This window comes from Carcharodon carcharias, chromosome 11 (assembly GCF_017639515.1).
Source record: "Carcharodon carcharias isolate sCarCar2 chromosome 11, sCarCar2.pri, whole genome shotgun sequence".
In the NCBI taxonomy this organism is placed as follows: Eukaryota; Metazoa; Chordata; class Chondrichthyes; order Lamniformes; family Lamnidae; genus Carcharodon; species Carcharodon carcharias.
In genome coordinates, this window is record NC_054477.1 from 117,442,087 (window position 1) to 117,458,942 (window position 16,856).

The 16,856-nt window shown below is 41.5% G+C and overlaps 1 protein-coding gene across 1 annotated transcript in view; it reads left to right on the forward strand.

Annotated features, from left to right (window-relative positions):
- Positions 1-16,856, forward strand: part of myo16 (myosin XVI) — a 657,504-nt gene that overhangs the window by 441,814 nt on the left and 198,834 nt on the right. Inside the window, exon 22 of the mRNA XM_041198724.1 lies at positions 7,274-7,426. Within this exon, the coding sequence (XP_041054658.1) occupies positions 7,274-7,426 (153 nt within the window). The remainder of the gene's footprint in view (positions 1-7,273; positions 7,427-16,856) is intronic.

The following is a 16,856-nucleotide window of genomic DNA, read 5'->3' on the forward strand; positions in this document are numbered from 1 at the left end:
TAGATTTAGCATCGTTATGGAAAAGGAGAAAAGATAGAACAGGAGTAAAAGTTCTAAATTGGGGGAAGACAAATTTTACAAAGCTGAGGGGTGAGCTGGCGAAAGCGGACTGTATGCAGCTATTAAAAGGAAAAACTGTGTCAAATCGGTGGAAGGCATTCAAAGGCGAGATTCTACGGGAGCAATGTAAACATGTCCCCACAAAGAAAAATGGTGGTACTGCCAAATCTAGAGCCCCCTGGTTATCTAGGAGCATACAGGCCTAGATAAAGCAAAAAAACAAATCTTGTGACAGTCACAAAAAACTTAATACTGTAGGAAGCCGAGAGAAGTGTAGAAAGTACAGGGGTGAAGTAAAAATGGAAATTAGGAAAGCAAAGAGAGGATATGAAAAAATATTGGTAGATAAAGTAAAAGAAAATCCTAAGATGTTTTACCAGTACATCAAGAGCAAGAGAATAACTAAGGAAATGGTAGGGCCTATCAGAGATGTACACGGTAACTTGTGGGTTGATGCAGAAGATGTGGGCAGGGTTCTTAATGAGTACTTTGTCTCTGTTTTCACTAAGGAGAGGGATGGTGCATCATTCTAGTTAAAGAGGAGGAGTGTGAAATATTAGATACAATAAGCACAGTGAGAGAGGAAGTACTGAAGGGACTGGCATCCTTGAAAGTGGATAAATTACTAGGGCTAGATGGATTGTATCCCATGCTGTTGAAGGAAGCCAGGGAGAAACTAATGGATGCTCTGAGGATCATTTTCCAATCCTCACTAGGCACAGGCTAGAGGATCCCAGAGGATTGGAGGTCTGATAACATTGTACCACTTGGTGGTTGAGGCTGAAACACTCAACTCATTTGAAAGGTACCTATATCTGCGTCTGAAGCTCTGTAAGCTGCAAGGCTATGGATCACGTGCTGGAAAGTGGGATTAAAAAGAGTGGCTAGTTTCTTTTTTTTCTTTTTTGGCTGGCACTGACACGATGGGCTGAATGGCCTCTTTCTACACTGTGACTTTTCTATGGTTCTACATTAATAAAATGGATGAGGGGAAAGACTGTATTGCAGCCAAATTTGCTGGCATTACAAAGATAGGTAGGAAAGCAAGTTGTGAGGAGGATTCAAAGTGTCTGCAAAATGATATAGATAAGTTAAAAGTCAGTGGCCGAAAAATTGGCAGATGGAGTGTGATGTGGGAAAATGTGAGTTTGTGCGTTTTGACAGAAAGAATAGAAAAAGCAGAATAAATAGAGGCAGACAGCAGAATGCTCAGTATAGAGGGACCAGGGTGATCTGGGTCACCTCTACCACCTTAAACATCCACTCGTGCACAGTAGCAGCAGTGTGTGCCATCTGCAAGAGGTTGTTGTACCATCTACAAGATGCACTGCTACAACTCGCCAAGGCTCCTTCAACACAAATTTTACCACCTTGGAGGACAAGGACAGCAGACTCATGGGGACACTACCACCAAGCCACACTCCATTCTGACTTGGAAATATATTTCCATCCCTTCATTGCCAATGGGTTAAAAACCTGGAGCTCCTTTCCTAATAGCTATTAGAAGGAAAAACTGTGTCAAATCAGTGGAAGGCATTCAACCCACACCACATGGACTATAGTGGTTAAAGAAGGTGGCCCACCACCACATTCTCAAGGGCAACTAGGGATAGGCAATAAATGCTGGCCCATTCAGTGAAGCCCACATTCCATGAATAAATCAAAAAAAGTACTCTGGAACATAGATTATCAGGCCTTGGGGATTTATCGGCTTTCTGTCCCATTAATTTATCCAGCACTATTTTTTAGTAATACTAATTTCCTTCAATTCCTCCTTCTCAATAGACCCTTGGTTCCCTAGCATTCCCAGGAAGTTATTTGTGTCTTCCTCCATGAAGACAGAACTAAGGTAGCTGTTTCATTGTTCTGCCATTTCCTTGTTCTCTATTATAAATTCCCCCATTTCAGGCTATTATTGTCTTACATTTGTCTTCATTAATCTTTATCTTTTTACATACTTGTAGAAACTTTTACAGTCTGCTTTTATGTTTCTTGCAAGTTTACTCTCATACTCTATTTTTCCCGTCTTAATCAACCTTTAGGTCCTCCTTTACTGGATTCTGCACCCAATCCTCAGGCATGCTAATTTTTCTAGCAATGTTATATGGCTCCTCTTTGGGTATAATACTATCCTTAATTTCTTTCGTTAGGCATGGTTGGGGCACTTTTCCTGGTTTTTTTTGCACCAGAAAGGAATGTGTAACTGTTGGAATGCATACATTTGTTCCTTAAAAATTAGCCATTGCTTACCCACCATCTATCTTAGCCAACTCACGCCTCATACCTTTGTAGTTTTCTTTGTTTGGATTAAGACTCTTGTTTCAGATCGGACTATTTTGCTATCCATCCAAAGGAAGAGCTCTATCATGTTATGGTCACTGTTCCCTAAAGGACCCCGTACAACAAGATTATTAATTAACCCCTTCTCATTGTACAATACCAAATCTAGAGTAGCTTGTTCCCTAGTTGGTTCCTCGATATACTGGTCTAAGAAACCATCTCAAAAACATTCCAGGAATTCATCCACCACAGTATTATTGCTAATTTGGTTTTCCCAGTCTATATGCAGATTAAAGTCACCCATGATTACTTTAGCACCCTTGTCACATGCATCTCTAATTTCCTGTTTAATGCCATCCCTTACCTAACTACTATTATTTGGAGGCTTATAGGAAATTCCCACTAATATTTTCCACATCTTGGTGTTTCATAATCACCCAGACTGATTCTACACCTAGATTTTCTATGCCAATATCCTCTCTCACTAATGCACTAATATCATCCTTAATTAACAATGTCACCCTGCCTCCTTTTCCTTTTTACCTCTCCTTCGAGTACCCTTGGATATTCAGTTCCCAGCTTTGGTCACCCTTCAGCTAAGTCTCCATAATCACAATCATATCATACCCATTTACATCTATTTGCATTGTTAATTTGTCTACCTTATTGTGAATGATCCATGCGTTCAGATTTGGTGCCTTTAGACTTGTCTTTTCTAACATTTTTACACTTTTTTGTACTATGACCCTATTTGCTGCCAGCCCTTGTTTCCTCTGCTTTCCACTTTTGCTTTCTACTTTTCTGTCTTTCATTCATATCTTTATTTCCGTCTCTTGTATCTCCCCGCTCAGGTTCCCATCCCCCTACCACTCTAGTTTAAACCTTTCCCCGCAGTACTAGTGAATAACCCTGCGGGGATGTTGGTTCCGGTTCTGCTGGGGTGCAACTCATCCAGCTTGTACAGGTCCCATCTTCCCCAGAATCAGTCCCAATGCCTCAGGAATCTAAATCCTTCCCTCCTACACCACCTCTCCAGCCACACATTTATCTGGCATATTTTCCTATTCCTGATCTCACTAGCACATGGCACTGGGAGTAATCCTGTGATTACTACCTTTGAGGTCCTAATTTTTACTTTAGTTCCTAGCTCCCTATATTCTGCTTTCATCCCTCTTTTTACCTATGTTGTTGGTCCCGATTTGGCTGTTCGCTGTCCCCCTTCAGAATGTCCTGCACCCACTCAGTGACATCCTTGACCCCGGCACAGGGGAGGCAATGTACCAATGCTGATGTCATGTCTGCAGAATAGTCTATTATTCCCTTTATGATGGAATCACCAATCACTATTGCTCTCCTACTCTGGACACTGGAAATGTCCCTGACTTCCCACATCACTCAGGAGGAGCCTTCCACATGGCCGAACTGCCCTGCCATGATTTACCCTTAAATTACTCCCCTTACTTTTACTTCCTCTAGTTTTGAGAATATCAAGGACAGTAGAAATACTCATCAGGTCCTACTTACCAAGACCACTGGTCTTCTTCCTGAGGAAAGATAAAAAATGAAAGGACCATCTCTTTCCCTCTCCCTCACTCACTAAACTCCAACTTAAATACTCTAATGCAGCCCAAAGCAACACTCCAGTGCAGAGGAAAGGAACGAAGTTTGAAGGAGGTGGCTGGTAGTAGAGAAGAGTTTAGGTACTGTCTTTGAGTAATAAGAGGATTTGACCGTAGGTAGGGAGAGTAGTCATTGATTGACTTTTCAAATGTATCTGGAATGTTTCGTGTTATGACTTACTGACTCTGGCTGCATCTGTACCTGCTAACCCTATCAAGGAGAATGGCATTCAATCCTGGATAATGCAAGAGTAGTCAGACTTTGTTCACCTTGCCTTGGTTGACACACTGAAGGCACAATAAGGGTCATTCCATGATCAATGCGACCAGTGAGGAACAGCATTTACAGACAGAATCTCATGAGGAAGCTGGGCTTCTCTGGCACCACAGGATTGCAGAATCACCTCCCACCTTAATCTGATCCTTAATTTGGAGGGTGTATCAGTAAAGAATCTTGTATTTCAATTCTAGCAGATTGTGTGTGCCCTGCTGTTCGATGACCAATTTGGTGCTGGAGTTTCATTCAAGCTGGTACAAATGTGGTGCCAGCTAGCTTTTTTGACAGAAGTGCATCTGGTCAACCATAAAATTTCCAATTCAAATCATCATCACTCAAGCTTACCGCAGCTTAGTGAGTTGTGCAACATTACACTTGGGTTATTAGGAGTGACATGTGAAATAAGATACAAAAACAAAAATAGCTGGAAAAACTCAGCAGGTCTGACAGCATCTGCGGAGAGGAACACAGTTGACATTTCGAGTCCGTATGACTCTTCATCAGAACTAAGATGTTGTCTTTTGTTCGAGGAAAAGAATATTGAGGATATTTCCCCACCATTGGTAAATCCCCATATACTTTGAAATTCGATGTTTCATAAATTACAGCCTCAATCATTTCTATTGAATAATTTACACCGTATTATCTGTGATGAAATTATTCTGCAGCATTTCATTCTGTAGGTATGTAAACATTTTTCTTTATGATGTTGCTGTATTTTTTCTCTATAAATATTAATAGTTATTTTTTGACAGTGGTGTTGACTATTGCCCAATTCATTCAACATCAGCAAAACATTGCTTCCAGATTTGCACTTCTTGTTATTCCTTGAAGTTTATCAAATATTTAAAGGTATTCTGAGTATTGACCTCTGTCAACTTTGATCGACAAACAGCAGAATCAATATTGGGGTTTAGCAAACCTTGGATCAGCAACATTAAATTATTAATGACTGTACACCCTTTGGTGAAGATTTTTAGTTGCCAGTAAAACGAACAAAAGTAGTCATACAGAAAACAGCAATATTGTGCAGTTAGCCCAATTGACAAATATTTATTATTTAAACGGTACCTTGCAATATATTCAACTTGCAGCATGTTAGCAGCATTTGATACCCAGATTGTCCCACACTTGTATTATAAGAGGGATGAGGTTGGTTAAGTGAGTGAATGGGAAACACTATGGCAGATGAAGCATCATTTAGGGAAAGGTGAAGTTATTCAGTTTGGTCATAAGAATAGGGAAGCAGAATTTTTTTAAAAGGTGTAAAATTTATAATTAAAGTTCAAAGAGACGTGGTTCTGCTCGTAAGAGGAACACAGAGGGCAGAATATTGCACAGGGCGTGCACCCAACCTGAATGAGCATAAAATGATGCGCGATGACATCAGGCAAGTGTCCCAACATCATCGCGCACTCGCACGATATTTCGGCCAGCAGGCGCATGCAGGAGTCGGCAGCATGCCCACCGACAATTAAGCGGCCAATTAAGGCCCTTAGTGAAGTAATTGATTCAAACCAGGTTGGTGGGTGGGCGAAAAGGCCAAATGGCCTTTGCATCTTAGGCAAAATCTCATCCACGGGCGGGATGAAGTTTCAAGCAGTAATTTTTAAAAATCTTTTTGCACTCATCTCTAACATGTCCCTGATCATGTGACAGAGTCACAGAGGGGACATGCTTTTTAACATTTTTAATATCTTTATTTCTGTGGCTCAGGGAGTTTTTACTGCGTGCACCGCGCGAATGTGTGAACTTCTGCGCTTGTGCTCCTCCCACCCCCACCCCGGCAGTGCTGACTGCTGCAGCTTGCGTTTCACACTGGCTGGCCGTTAATTGGCCAGTCAGCATGAAATGGCGGTTGGTCGCAGCCTAATTGCAGGCTGCAGTTGGCTTCCCGACTGCTCCCAGACCCGCACACCGAGCCCACCTGACCACCGGAAAATCCTGGCCAGAAAGTTATCATGAAGGTTCAGCAAGCAATTAGGAAGGAAAACAGCATGTCAGTCTTTATCACAACATAACTGGAGTGCAGGCCTAAAGAAGCCTTGCTACAATTATGCAGGGCTTTGGTGTGACCACATCTGGAAAACTGTGTGCAGCTTTGCTCTCCTCATTTAAGAAATATTATACTTGCGTTAGAGGCAGTACAGCAAACCTTCATTAATTTGGCCCCTGGAATGAGGGGGTTGTCCTATGATGAGAGGCTGAGTAAATTGGGCTTGAATTCGTTAGAGTTTAGTAGAAGAGTGAGAGGCAATCACATTGAAAGCTACAAAATTCTAAAGGGGCTTGATAGGATGGAGCTGACAGATTGTTTCCACTGGTCAGGGAATCTAAAATACAGGGGCTTAGACTCAGGATAAGAGGCTGATCATTTGGGACTGAGTTGAGGAAAAACTAATTTACTCAAAAGGGTTGTGAATCTTTGAAATTCTTTATCCTAGAGGATTGTGGATGCTCCATCGTTGAATACATTAAAGACTGGGGTAGACAGGTTTTTGGTCTCAGGGAATCAAAGGATATGGGGAGCAGGCAGGATAGTGGAGTTGAAGCCCAAGATCAGCCATGATCTTATTGGATGGTGGAGCAGGCTCGGCAGACCATGTTATCTACTCTTGCTATTTCTTGTATTCTTGTGGGATAAGCATTAAAACCATGCCAAAATATACCTGAATTTGTGATATCTACTCCTGGCAGACAAGGTTCTTTACCAGGAGCAGAAAGTAAAAGTATGGAAATTGGAAAAGGAAGTATTTTTAAGAGGATGAAGTAATGTTTAATATAACAACAAGAAATGCTGGAAAAACTCAGCAGGTCTGGCAGCACCTGTGAATACGACTCTCCTGCTGAGTATTTCCAGCATTTTCTATTTTTTTTATTTCAGATTTCCAGTATCCGCAGTATTTTGCTTTTATTTTAGAGAGTAATATTTGATACTTGGAAATAGTAATCAATGAAATGCCAGCATTAATTCGCCACTATTGTTACCAGCATCAACATGCACTAGAAAAAAATGAAATGTGTTTTTGTTCCTCAGCTTTGTATCAACATGACTAATGAAAAGATCCATCAGTACATACACGAGACACTGTTTCAACAGCAGCAGGTGGAATGTGTACCAGGAGGTGTCACCATGGAAACTGTCAATTCTCCCAGCAACCACAACTCTGTTCTGGACTTCTTTTTTCAGGTACACTTTGAATACTTGAATTGCAATTGTGAAATTATTGTTTGCAGATGACCCTTACAAATGCTATTTAGGTTTAGTTAATTAATAAGCAATGTTTACTCACTATATCTGCTCTGTGCCAAAGCCACCTTTGGTAAACATTTTAGCCACAAGTCATTTTCTGTTGAATCATGCAAAATATCTTTGCCTTCTTGAGAAAGTTTCCTGAATGCAATTGTCTGAAAATGTTACAAATTAAACTGTATCAAACCTCATCACGTAAATTGGAAGGTGTAAATGAAATAACAAAAATAAAACCTGATAAATATGACCCCTAACAAAAACTTTGCATTATTGCTATCTATCATTACCAAGGAGGACTTGGCACTTCAGGCATGTGTACAATGAAGATTGCAGACTTGAATTTTCTGGTTTGGATTGACACCCTGTCCTTAATACAAATATGAATCAATACCTGACATTTTAAAGAAACCATAGTGGAAAATAATGATACTGAAGGATATCAGTTGGCTTTCCTGGCTGTCAGGGAAATGGCCACTTATGATGCATTAGCGTATAAAAAACTACTGAATTTATTTAGTGACTTTCAAATCCTCAGGATGTGCATCGCAGTTAGAAAATTACTTTTGAAGTCACTGTTGGAATATCAGAAAACAAGGCAGCCAATTTGCACACAGCAAAGTCTCAAACAGCAATGTGATAAATGACCAGGTAATTCATTTTAACAAAGTTGGCTGAGGGATTAATATTAGCCATCCCACTTGGAAAAATTCCCTCCTCTTCGTCAAATAGATCCTTGGATCACTTACGTCCACCTGAGGGAGCAGATGGGATCTTGTTCAAATATGCTTCTCTGCCGACTCCCCCACCACCTTGCCCCAGCTCCCCCAGACTGCAACTCTGTCTCTGTACAGCACTGAAATGTGTACAATTCTAGAATAGAACTTGAACCCATGACAATCTGACTCAAGGCCAGGATGTTAGTTAGCACTGGCTTGAAATTAACACCTCATGGGTTAGCTTAGGTGGTTACTCTGCTCACTGCTCAATCATAAGGGAATGTGCACACTTTAATTGACTAAGTGCTTCAATCCTTCAAACAAATTGTTCGAAGAATTATATATTCATTTTTAGCTCCACTGAGGAACATATCTCTCTTTGATTATTGCTGCCTTGGGCAGGATTTTCAACTTGGAGTGTGGGCACACGCCCAACATGCATGAGCATGAAATAGCTTGCGATGACATTGGGTGAGCATCCTGACGACATTGCTCATTCGCGTGATACTTCAATCGGCGGGCACGTGCGAGAGTCGGCAGTGCGCCCACCGACAATTAAAAAGGCTATTAAGCCCCTTAATCAATTGAGGGATGATGTTTCGAACAGTGACTAAAAAAACAATAAATTTTTTTTAAAACTAATTTTCCACACATCCCTGTTCATGTGACAGAATCACATGTGGGGACATATTTTCCTTATTTCTAAAATCTTTATTTCTCATGTTAAAAATCTCCTGCTCCCTGAGGCAGCTCTGTGACTTTAGGGAGCTTTCGTAGAGTGCACCCCCCGCGCATGTGCACACTTCAGTGTTCGTGATCCTCCTGCCCCCACCTAGGTGGCGCTGAGGCTATCAGTGTGCGTTTCACACTGGCTGGCCTGGCCTTTATTGACCAGACAGCGTGAAATCGTGGTTGGGGCCCAATCGCGGGCAGCGAACCATTGCACAGCCACTCCCGGGCCTGCCTGATGAGGGGAAAATCCTCCCCTTGGTGTTTGAAATGAGATAATAATCAGTGACCGGCTGCCAGACATGAACGTTGTTTTTTTTTAGATGGGCAGTCGATCCCAAATGTCTCCAAATAAGCCAATTACCTTTGAGTATTTCAGAAGAAGTGATTTACAAACAGCTGTGGGGATAACAAACAAATATAGTTCTGTCTACAGTTGGGAGTTGTTACTTCTTCAATAAGGGCGGGATTTTGCCAGAATTGCACTAAGTGCGGTAGTGGGAGGGTAAAATGGAGCCCTGCTGCCAATGAAAATGCCAGGTTTTCATGCCGTATCTTCCTGGGCCCGCCTCATTATATATTCACTCCCGCAAAACATGCCATTTCCATGGTGGGTGGGCTCTCATTCGCTCACTTGCCATCACCTAATGTATTACAAATAGTTTCCCGCTGACCGATGGCAGGAAACGCAGCTCACTGTTGGCGGGCTGAGTGAAAGATTGTGAGCTGTCTTCATGCCGTTGTGAAGTGGGTCCCGCCATACTTTCTGCGCACGCCACCGATCACGTCTGCCGCCAGCGGGCTCGGAAAATTCCACCCTAAGTTCTAAATAGAAATGCTGTTTTTCAATTATTGGCTGCCTAATAGTTGATTTAATTCCATACTGAAATAAGAAGCTGGTACCAAAAATAGTGACCCTGACATCGCCAGGTTGTTGTAAAAACTCAACCTCATCATGAATGTCTTTCAGTGAAGGAAACCTGCTGTCTTTACCTTTGGCCTATGTGTGAACCCTGTCTCATACCAAAGTGGTTGACTCTTATCTTCCTTCTGTAGTGGGGAAGCAAGCCATTCAATTGTATGAGACTGTCACAGCACCTTCCCTACACAGATTGCAGCAGTTCAAGAAGGAAGCCACTATCATCTTCTCAGAGTAACTGAGCTTCAACAATAAATGCTGGTCTTTCCAATGACACTCATATCTGTGAATGTTTTTGCTTTTAAATTGACTTGATAATAGCCGTGTAAAGACCATCACAACACACAAAATTTAGTTCAGAAATTACTTAATTGAATCAGAGGAAATGCAGCAGAAAATTGTACAATATCCATTTTGTGCCGGACAACAGTGAAATTTCATTTCTGGACACAAACATAGATCTAAGGATTGGATGCTGAAGTCAGCACAGCCCATTTATGATTGCTTTGATACTTTAGCTATTAAATGTAAAAGGCGGAAAATAAGGAGGGGTATGAATCGATGATCGACACTTCTGATCCTACGAGATCCCAAAGGAGGAGTGTGGTTAGGCTACCTGTGAATTAAATTGATCACACTCCTCATCGTTTATTACTTAAATTATATGGCCAAGAGTTTCCACATAGGAGGCAATCCGTGATCTGGGTGCAAATTGTGCTCAAAATTTTGCTAGTTTTGCTAAATGAATTCTTGCTTGAGTTTCTACTTCAACTCATTTATCTTTTGCCAACAAAATCTTCCATGAACCTGCATAACCGGACATTTTGAAACATAATTTTGAAAAGATTATGCATTAAATTTTACATTCAAATATTCCTTGACAGATTTAGTGGTAACCGGGTGCAGGTCATTAATGCAGTTGAAAATATGTTTTTCGCGAAAAATAAGCATTTTTAATCAGAGTGCCCAGTCCACCATTTGTGAGTAACCACATTTCAAATAACTGAAAATGACTACTCTAATCAGTTTCTTAGATTTTAATTTTTTTAAAAAGCGCCTACTGCTATCCTTCAGTCAAAAATTGCAGTTTAATTTTGAGTGCCTTTTCCAATTTGTGCTACAGTGATTAATTTGATGTCGGGTCATGGCCAGTTTCCAGAGCAATGTTTTTAGAGCGATCATAAAAGATCATTGAAATTTAATTTATGATAAACCTAATTTGCATTTGAAGTTGCACAGTCTTTTGGGTTGGTTTTCTGATTTTGGGAGTGAAATCCAGTGCAACCCGGCTGAAACTTCAGGCCAATATTTTTAACTGTTACCTTGAAGCACAGAGGGCGCTAGAGTACTCTTTATCAAGTGAACTGCTTCTACTGAGTGGTTACATACAATAATAATTTGGCATTAGGCACTGTCAGAAAGAAGAACTAATTTTGCTGGTTTCAAGCAACACACAAGAAAGTACTACAATACAATATGCCTAAACATAGTATATTTAATAGCAACATCTCAGAGAAGGGAGAAGCAGTTGCAGGTGCAACTTTATCACACAGGGGAGAGATAAAATTAGTTCATCTCCCTTAATTTATCACAATACCAGCTGTGTAAATTAGTTTTAATTTTGAGATGCATTTGTGTCTCAGTAATCAGCATGTGGCAGTTGTGCTTTGCAACATAATTCAAAATGTGTACACTTTCAAATGGGAAAATTACATGGGGGTCAAATTATATAGTGTTGACCTACTTTGTGAATCCTGTGCCAGAATGAATATGCCCAGGGCCTGAAAGCAATAAAGTCTCCGGCCTCATCTAAATTATGCCAGTGAGCTACTGATGCCTTCTGTGCATTCCCTGGAAGCTCACAAGTGGAAGGGAGCTGTAAAATAAAGGCTGGATTGGTCCCATAAGGAAATCAATCAGGGGGGAAGGGAGGTTATAGAAGAGGGCCAACAGCTCTCTGCTTTGGAGCTGAGACAAGCATTCTTACTGGTTTCACATTCAGGTAAGTTTTTTTGAAAAAGCGTTTTGGAGATAGCCTCCAGTAATCTTTTTCAGGACAACCAGTTTGGTCAAGAATAGATATTTGCCTGAATGCAAAAAACCTCAATTTCAGCAAGGGGTCTTGAACCAAGTGTTCGGTTCCCTATTTGTATATGCAAAGAGTTTCAAGCACAGGCTGCTTCTGAGAATATGACAAATTCCTGGGACAGAATGTATGGGTGCATGAGCCCTCCATATTGGATGCTTAGGCACCCACACATCTGTAAAACAGGCGTCACCTCAATCCCCTGAGTTTTATCACAGACTGCTACTAAATGGTTACTACTTTTAAATAATGAGATGGACATCTACATTTGAATATCATTTTAGATGACATTAAAGTTGACAGAGTTTAAAGAATTCTGAATCTGGTTCAATAAATTATAACAATTTTCCAATTTAGCTTTTACAAAGTTATTGTGTCTGCTGTTGTCATAGAATATTCTGACTATTTGGCAGAGTTCTCATTTCAACAGCCAAGCTTATCAGGAAATCATGAATAGAGAGACAACAGTCTCCAATTTATGAACAAGGTAATAAAGTCACAAGAGCATTCCCCTCACATTTATCACTGTCTAGTTTAAATTTGCAGTTTATATTTTCCATTGTCAACTTTATGCCAAACAAACTTCACTTCATCCCATACTGTATCTCATCAATTTGGACTCTTTTAGAGTTTTAGTTCTGTATGATGCCATTGTCTCTTGGAGGAAATAACTTTTAAGTTAGAATGAAGGATGAGAACATCTCCCACAGGGCTGATTATCAGTCATCTCAGTTGTGACATCAATATCCCCATAGAATTTGGTCATAACCAGGTGAGCAGGTGCACGGTATTCCTTTCATTACATAAGGGACCAACAGGAATAGTAATGGAAGGCATGATACAAACATAGCCACTATAGGGGCAACTTGATCTCTTGCAGTTGTGCATTGTTAGCACTGTTGGTTGAATGGTTATTTGAAAAAAATCTTGAGTGCAAAATTTGGACCTGTGGTGCTATGGAGATGGCACTGCCAAAGCCTGAGGCCCTCCAACATACCCCATCCTCTTCTGGGAGGACCACTATGATGCCCCATGCTGGGAGGGGCGCTCACATGGGTGTCGCTTTCATGCATCAGAAGCCTCCCAAATGATGTCAGAATTACCTGGAAAAACTCAGCAGGCCTGGCAGCATCAGCGGAGAAGAAAAGAGTTGACGTTTCGAATCCTCATGACCCTTTGACAGAACTTCTGTCGAAGGGTAATGAGGACTCGAAACGTCAACTCTTTTCTTCTCCGCCGATGCTGCCAGACCTGCTGAGTTTTTCCAGGTAATTCTGTTTTTGTTTTGGATTTCCAGCATCCGCAGTTTTTTTGTTTTTATCCCAAATGATGTCGGCTGACTTAGCGTTCTATTTACAAACTTGGACCATGCAGATCCATTCAATGTATTTGATTGTGACTCACCAAAGAATATGTGTTCAGCTCAAGAGGGGCTCAGCACAAGCCCTATTTCAAGGGCCAGGCACCAAACTGGTAGTTAAGGCCACTCTGGCTGTTGCAAAGTCTCTGAAAGCGCTGTAGAGTGTTTTTGGAGGTGTTTTGTTGTGTTTCCGGATTGTGTGTTGCTGCATCCTTTCAGGAAGGACAGAGATTTGATGACCTAGCCATATAAAGACTACAGCATGTATCAGAGCTACAGTTGCAGTGCCTCTGGGTCTGAAGCATGATAGGGAGAGGAATAGCTCAACACAATGCTCTCTGCCAACTTGGAGCTAAACTCCACCATCCTCCCTGACAGTAACAGGTAGCTGTCTGGCAGGACCACCCAGGGTCTTGGTGCACACAACCATTCAGCACTTTCTTGTATGCAACCCCATTGAGCTTCTCATCTGAATCCTCTGCAGTAGTACTTGTCTGCTTGCCACCTCGACACCACACTCCCCTAGACCCTCACCCAGGTGAGCTGGAAAACTATTGATCTTCCTTCTTCTTGGCCTGTCTGCAGCCTTTGACAACATTGACCACACTATCCTCCTCCAACACCACTTCTTTGTTGTCCAGCTGGATGGGGTTGCCCTCACCTCATCCCATTCTTATCCATCCATAAATGAAATTAAGAACATCCAATATTTGACTCATCGTACTCAGTTATACATATTAAATGCATCTGAAAGCCGGCTGGGCTAGAGGGAGGAGAGGTGATTAGAATTATAGGGCTGAATTTAACACTCCCCTTCTGATAGGTTTGAAGACAAAGTGGCTTGTTAAATCCAGCGGATGGCCTGCCTGTTACTTTCCTGCCTGCCCCTGACCCCACTACAATTACAACAGTGGTGAGGGCAGTATTGGGTGGCTTACTTGCCTGTGGGCCAATTAATGCCCACTTAAGGGCTTCATCCTGCCACTGCTGGGATTTAACTGGTGGGAGTGGTGGGAGAGGCCCATGCCAAGCGGCCAGCCTGACATTTTCCCCTCTGTAAGCTGGTGGTGGGTAAGGGAAGATTCTTCCTCACCAGGCCCCCTAGGCTCATTGGAAAGCCCACCCAATGTTTTAGCCTCCGCTCAAGGTTTTACCTTCCCCCCCCGGCTGCTCTTCCTCCATAGCCTCTCAAACCCCAAGCCCCCCAAGCTATGGCTTTGGCAGCACCTCCCAAAGCCATGCCTCCAAACAGCCAGAAGGACAAAAATAGCAGGTAGATGGGAACATCATCACCTCCAAGTTTCCCTCTGCCAAGCACTATCTTGACTTGGATACATGTTTCCATTCCTTTATTGTTGCGGGGTTGAAACCCTAGAATTCCCCACCTAACAGCACCATGAGAGCATCTTCACCATCAGACTGCAATAGTTCAAATAGTCTCACCACCACCATCGCTGGGCAGGTTGGGGTGGCCAATAACTCCCTTAATTGACAGAAATATTTCAATCCATTGGGACAGAAATCCCATCTCAAGAATAAATTCAAAAGAAATCTCATCCATTGATTGAAAACATCTATGTGATATATCAGAAATGAGGGAAAGCTGGAACAGACATACCACATTGAAAAAAATGTGAACCTTATTCTTTTTGGTGTCAGTCAATAATTCATTGAGTTCTTGTGCCAATCAAGGTGAAGTATGTTTGTTGGTGCTGGGGAGTGGAACAGTTTTCCACTGATGACAGTGTCAGAGTCAAGCCAGATAAGTTTGGCAAAGCCCAATGAAGTACAAAACTCCCTGGTTTCGGCTGCCTGTTTTTGCACAAACGCTTCTTCATAAAAACGTTAATACATAGAATGCCAAGCAGTTGCCACTTTTTGGTATAGACTAGTGCCTTTCAGAAACTGCACTCCAACCACCCTCATTCCACATAGGATCCTTACAACTGGAAATGAGGAGACAATTCACATTATCAGCCCTGAATTAATCTGAACTCAAATCCCAGATGTGAAAGCGCAATCCATTAAATTACTTCTTCCCACCCCTTTAAGTTGTTGTATTATAATTAATAATTCATACTTTATTCACTATTTATGCATATAAGTGTAAAGAACATCATTGTGTGATGATGTTAAAGGTCATGTACATTTCTTGTTAATTATGTATTTATTAAACATTTCAGATGACAGTTTGAATGTGTCATTAAGATGAATGTGCAATCCTGATTGTAAACAATATTATTCTTGGTACTAAAAATACTTAAATGGAAATTAGTCTGTCCCTTTCATCTATATTTACATAAGATGGGGAAATTAAAAGAGTTCTTGCTCCAGTGTATTTTGTCAGGAAGCAATAAGCTGTAAGAGACAAGGTTTTTCCTTGGCAAGGTCAAGGAGGAAATCATGCTTGTAGTCAGACTTGAGTTTTTTACTTCATTGATTTGTGTTAAATTTACATTATACATTCTTTTTATTGCGTTTTCATGTTTGGGAGGAACCATGCTACATATCAGGGACCACAATGTAACTTTCTGATATTGAACCTTGCAAAATAACAGCCTTATTCTGCACGCCAAACATTTGCTATGCTAAACTTATTTTGTAGTTTCTACTAAAGAAGAAGTACTTTCTGTACTGAACTTCTGAGCACGAGTCACTATGTTTTCAGCAAGTGGCATGACAGTAACTGCAGTGACAGTACATTGTGGGCTGAATTTTCCCTGCCCCGAGTGGGCGTGCTTCTTGCAGCAGAAGGGGGTGGCACGCCCATTCCGCCCCTTCCGATCCACCCATGAGCTCATTCCCTTAATACAGGGGATAGGCGGGTACCAAAATGAGCAGCCCACCCACCATGTTAATATGACCAATTAAGAGTCAATTAGGCTTGTTGTCAAGTCAATTGACTCTAGTAATATGGTGCCAATGCCACAATACGATTGGCATGGGCAGCAGGGCAGAAGCGGAAAGCCCAATTTTTAATCTGAAATGGTTAAAGGGTGGGAAGGAAGTGATGGTTGGGGGAGGTCACAGAATCATTATGCTGTAGAAGGAGGCCATCTGGCCCATTGTGGCTGCACTAGCTCTCTGAACATTTTAACTTAGTGCCAATCTCCTGTCCTTTCCCCATAACCCTGCACATTGTTTCTATTTAAATAACCATCCAATTCCCTCTTGAAAGCCTCAGTTGAACCTGCCTCCAGCACACTTCCAGGCAGTGCATTCCAGACCCTAACTACTCGCTATTTGAAAAAGTTTTTTTCTCGCCCCGCATTTGCTACTTTTGCAAAACACTTTAAAACTGTGCCCTCTGGTTTACGATCTGTTACAACCAGGAACAGTTTCTCCCTTTCCACTCTGTCCATGATTTTGAAAACTTTTATTAAGTCTCCTCTTAGCCTTCTCCTCTCCAAAGAAAATAGTCTCAACTCCTCCAATCTTTCCTCATAAGTGTCTCATCCCTGGAACCATTCTTGTAAACCTATTTTGCACTCTCTCCAATGTGTTCACATTCCTCCTATGGTGTTTTGCCCAGAACTGTACACAATACTCCAGCTGAG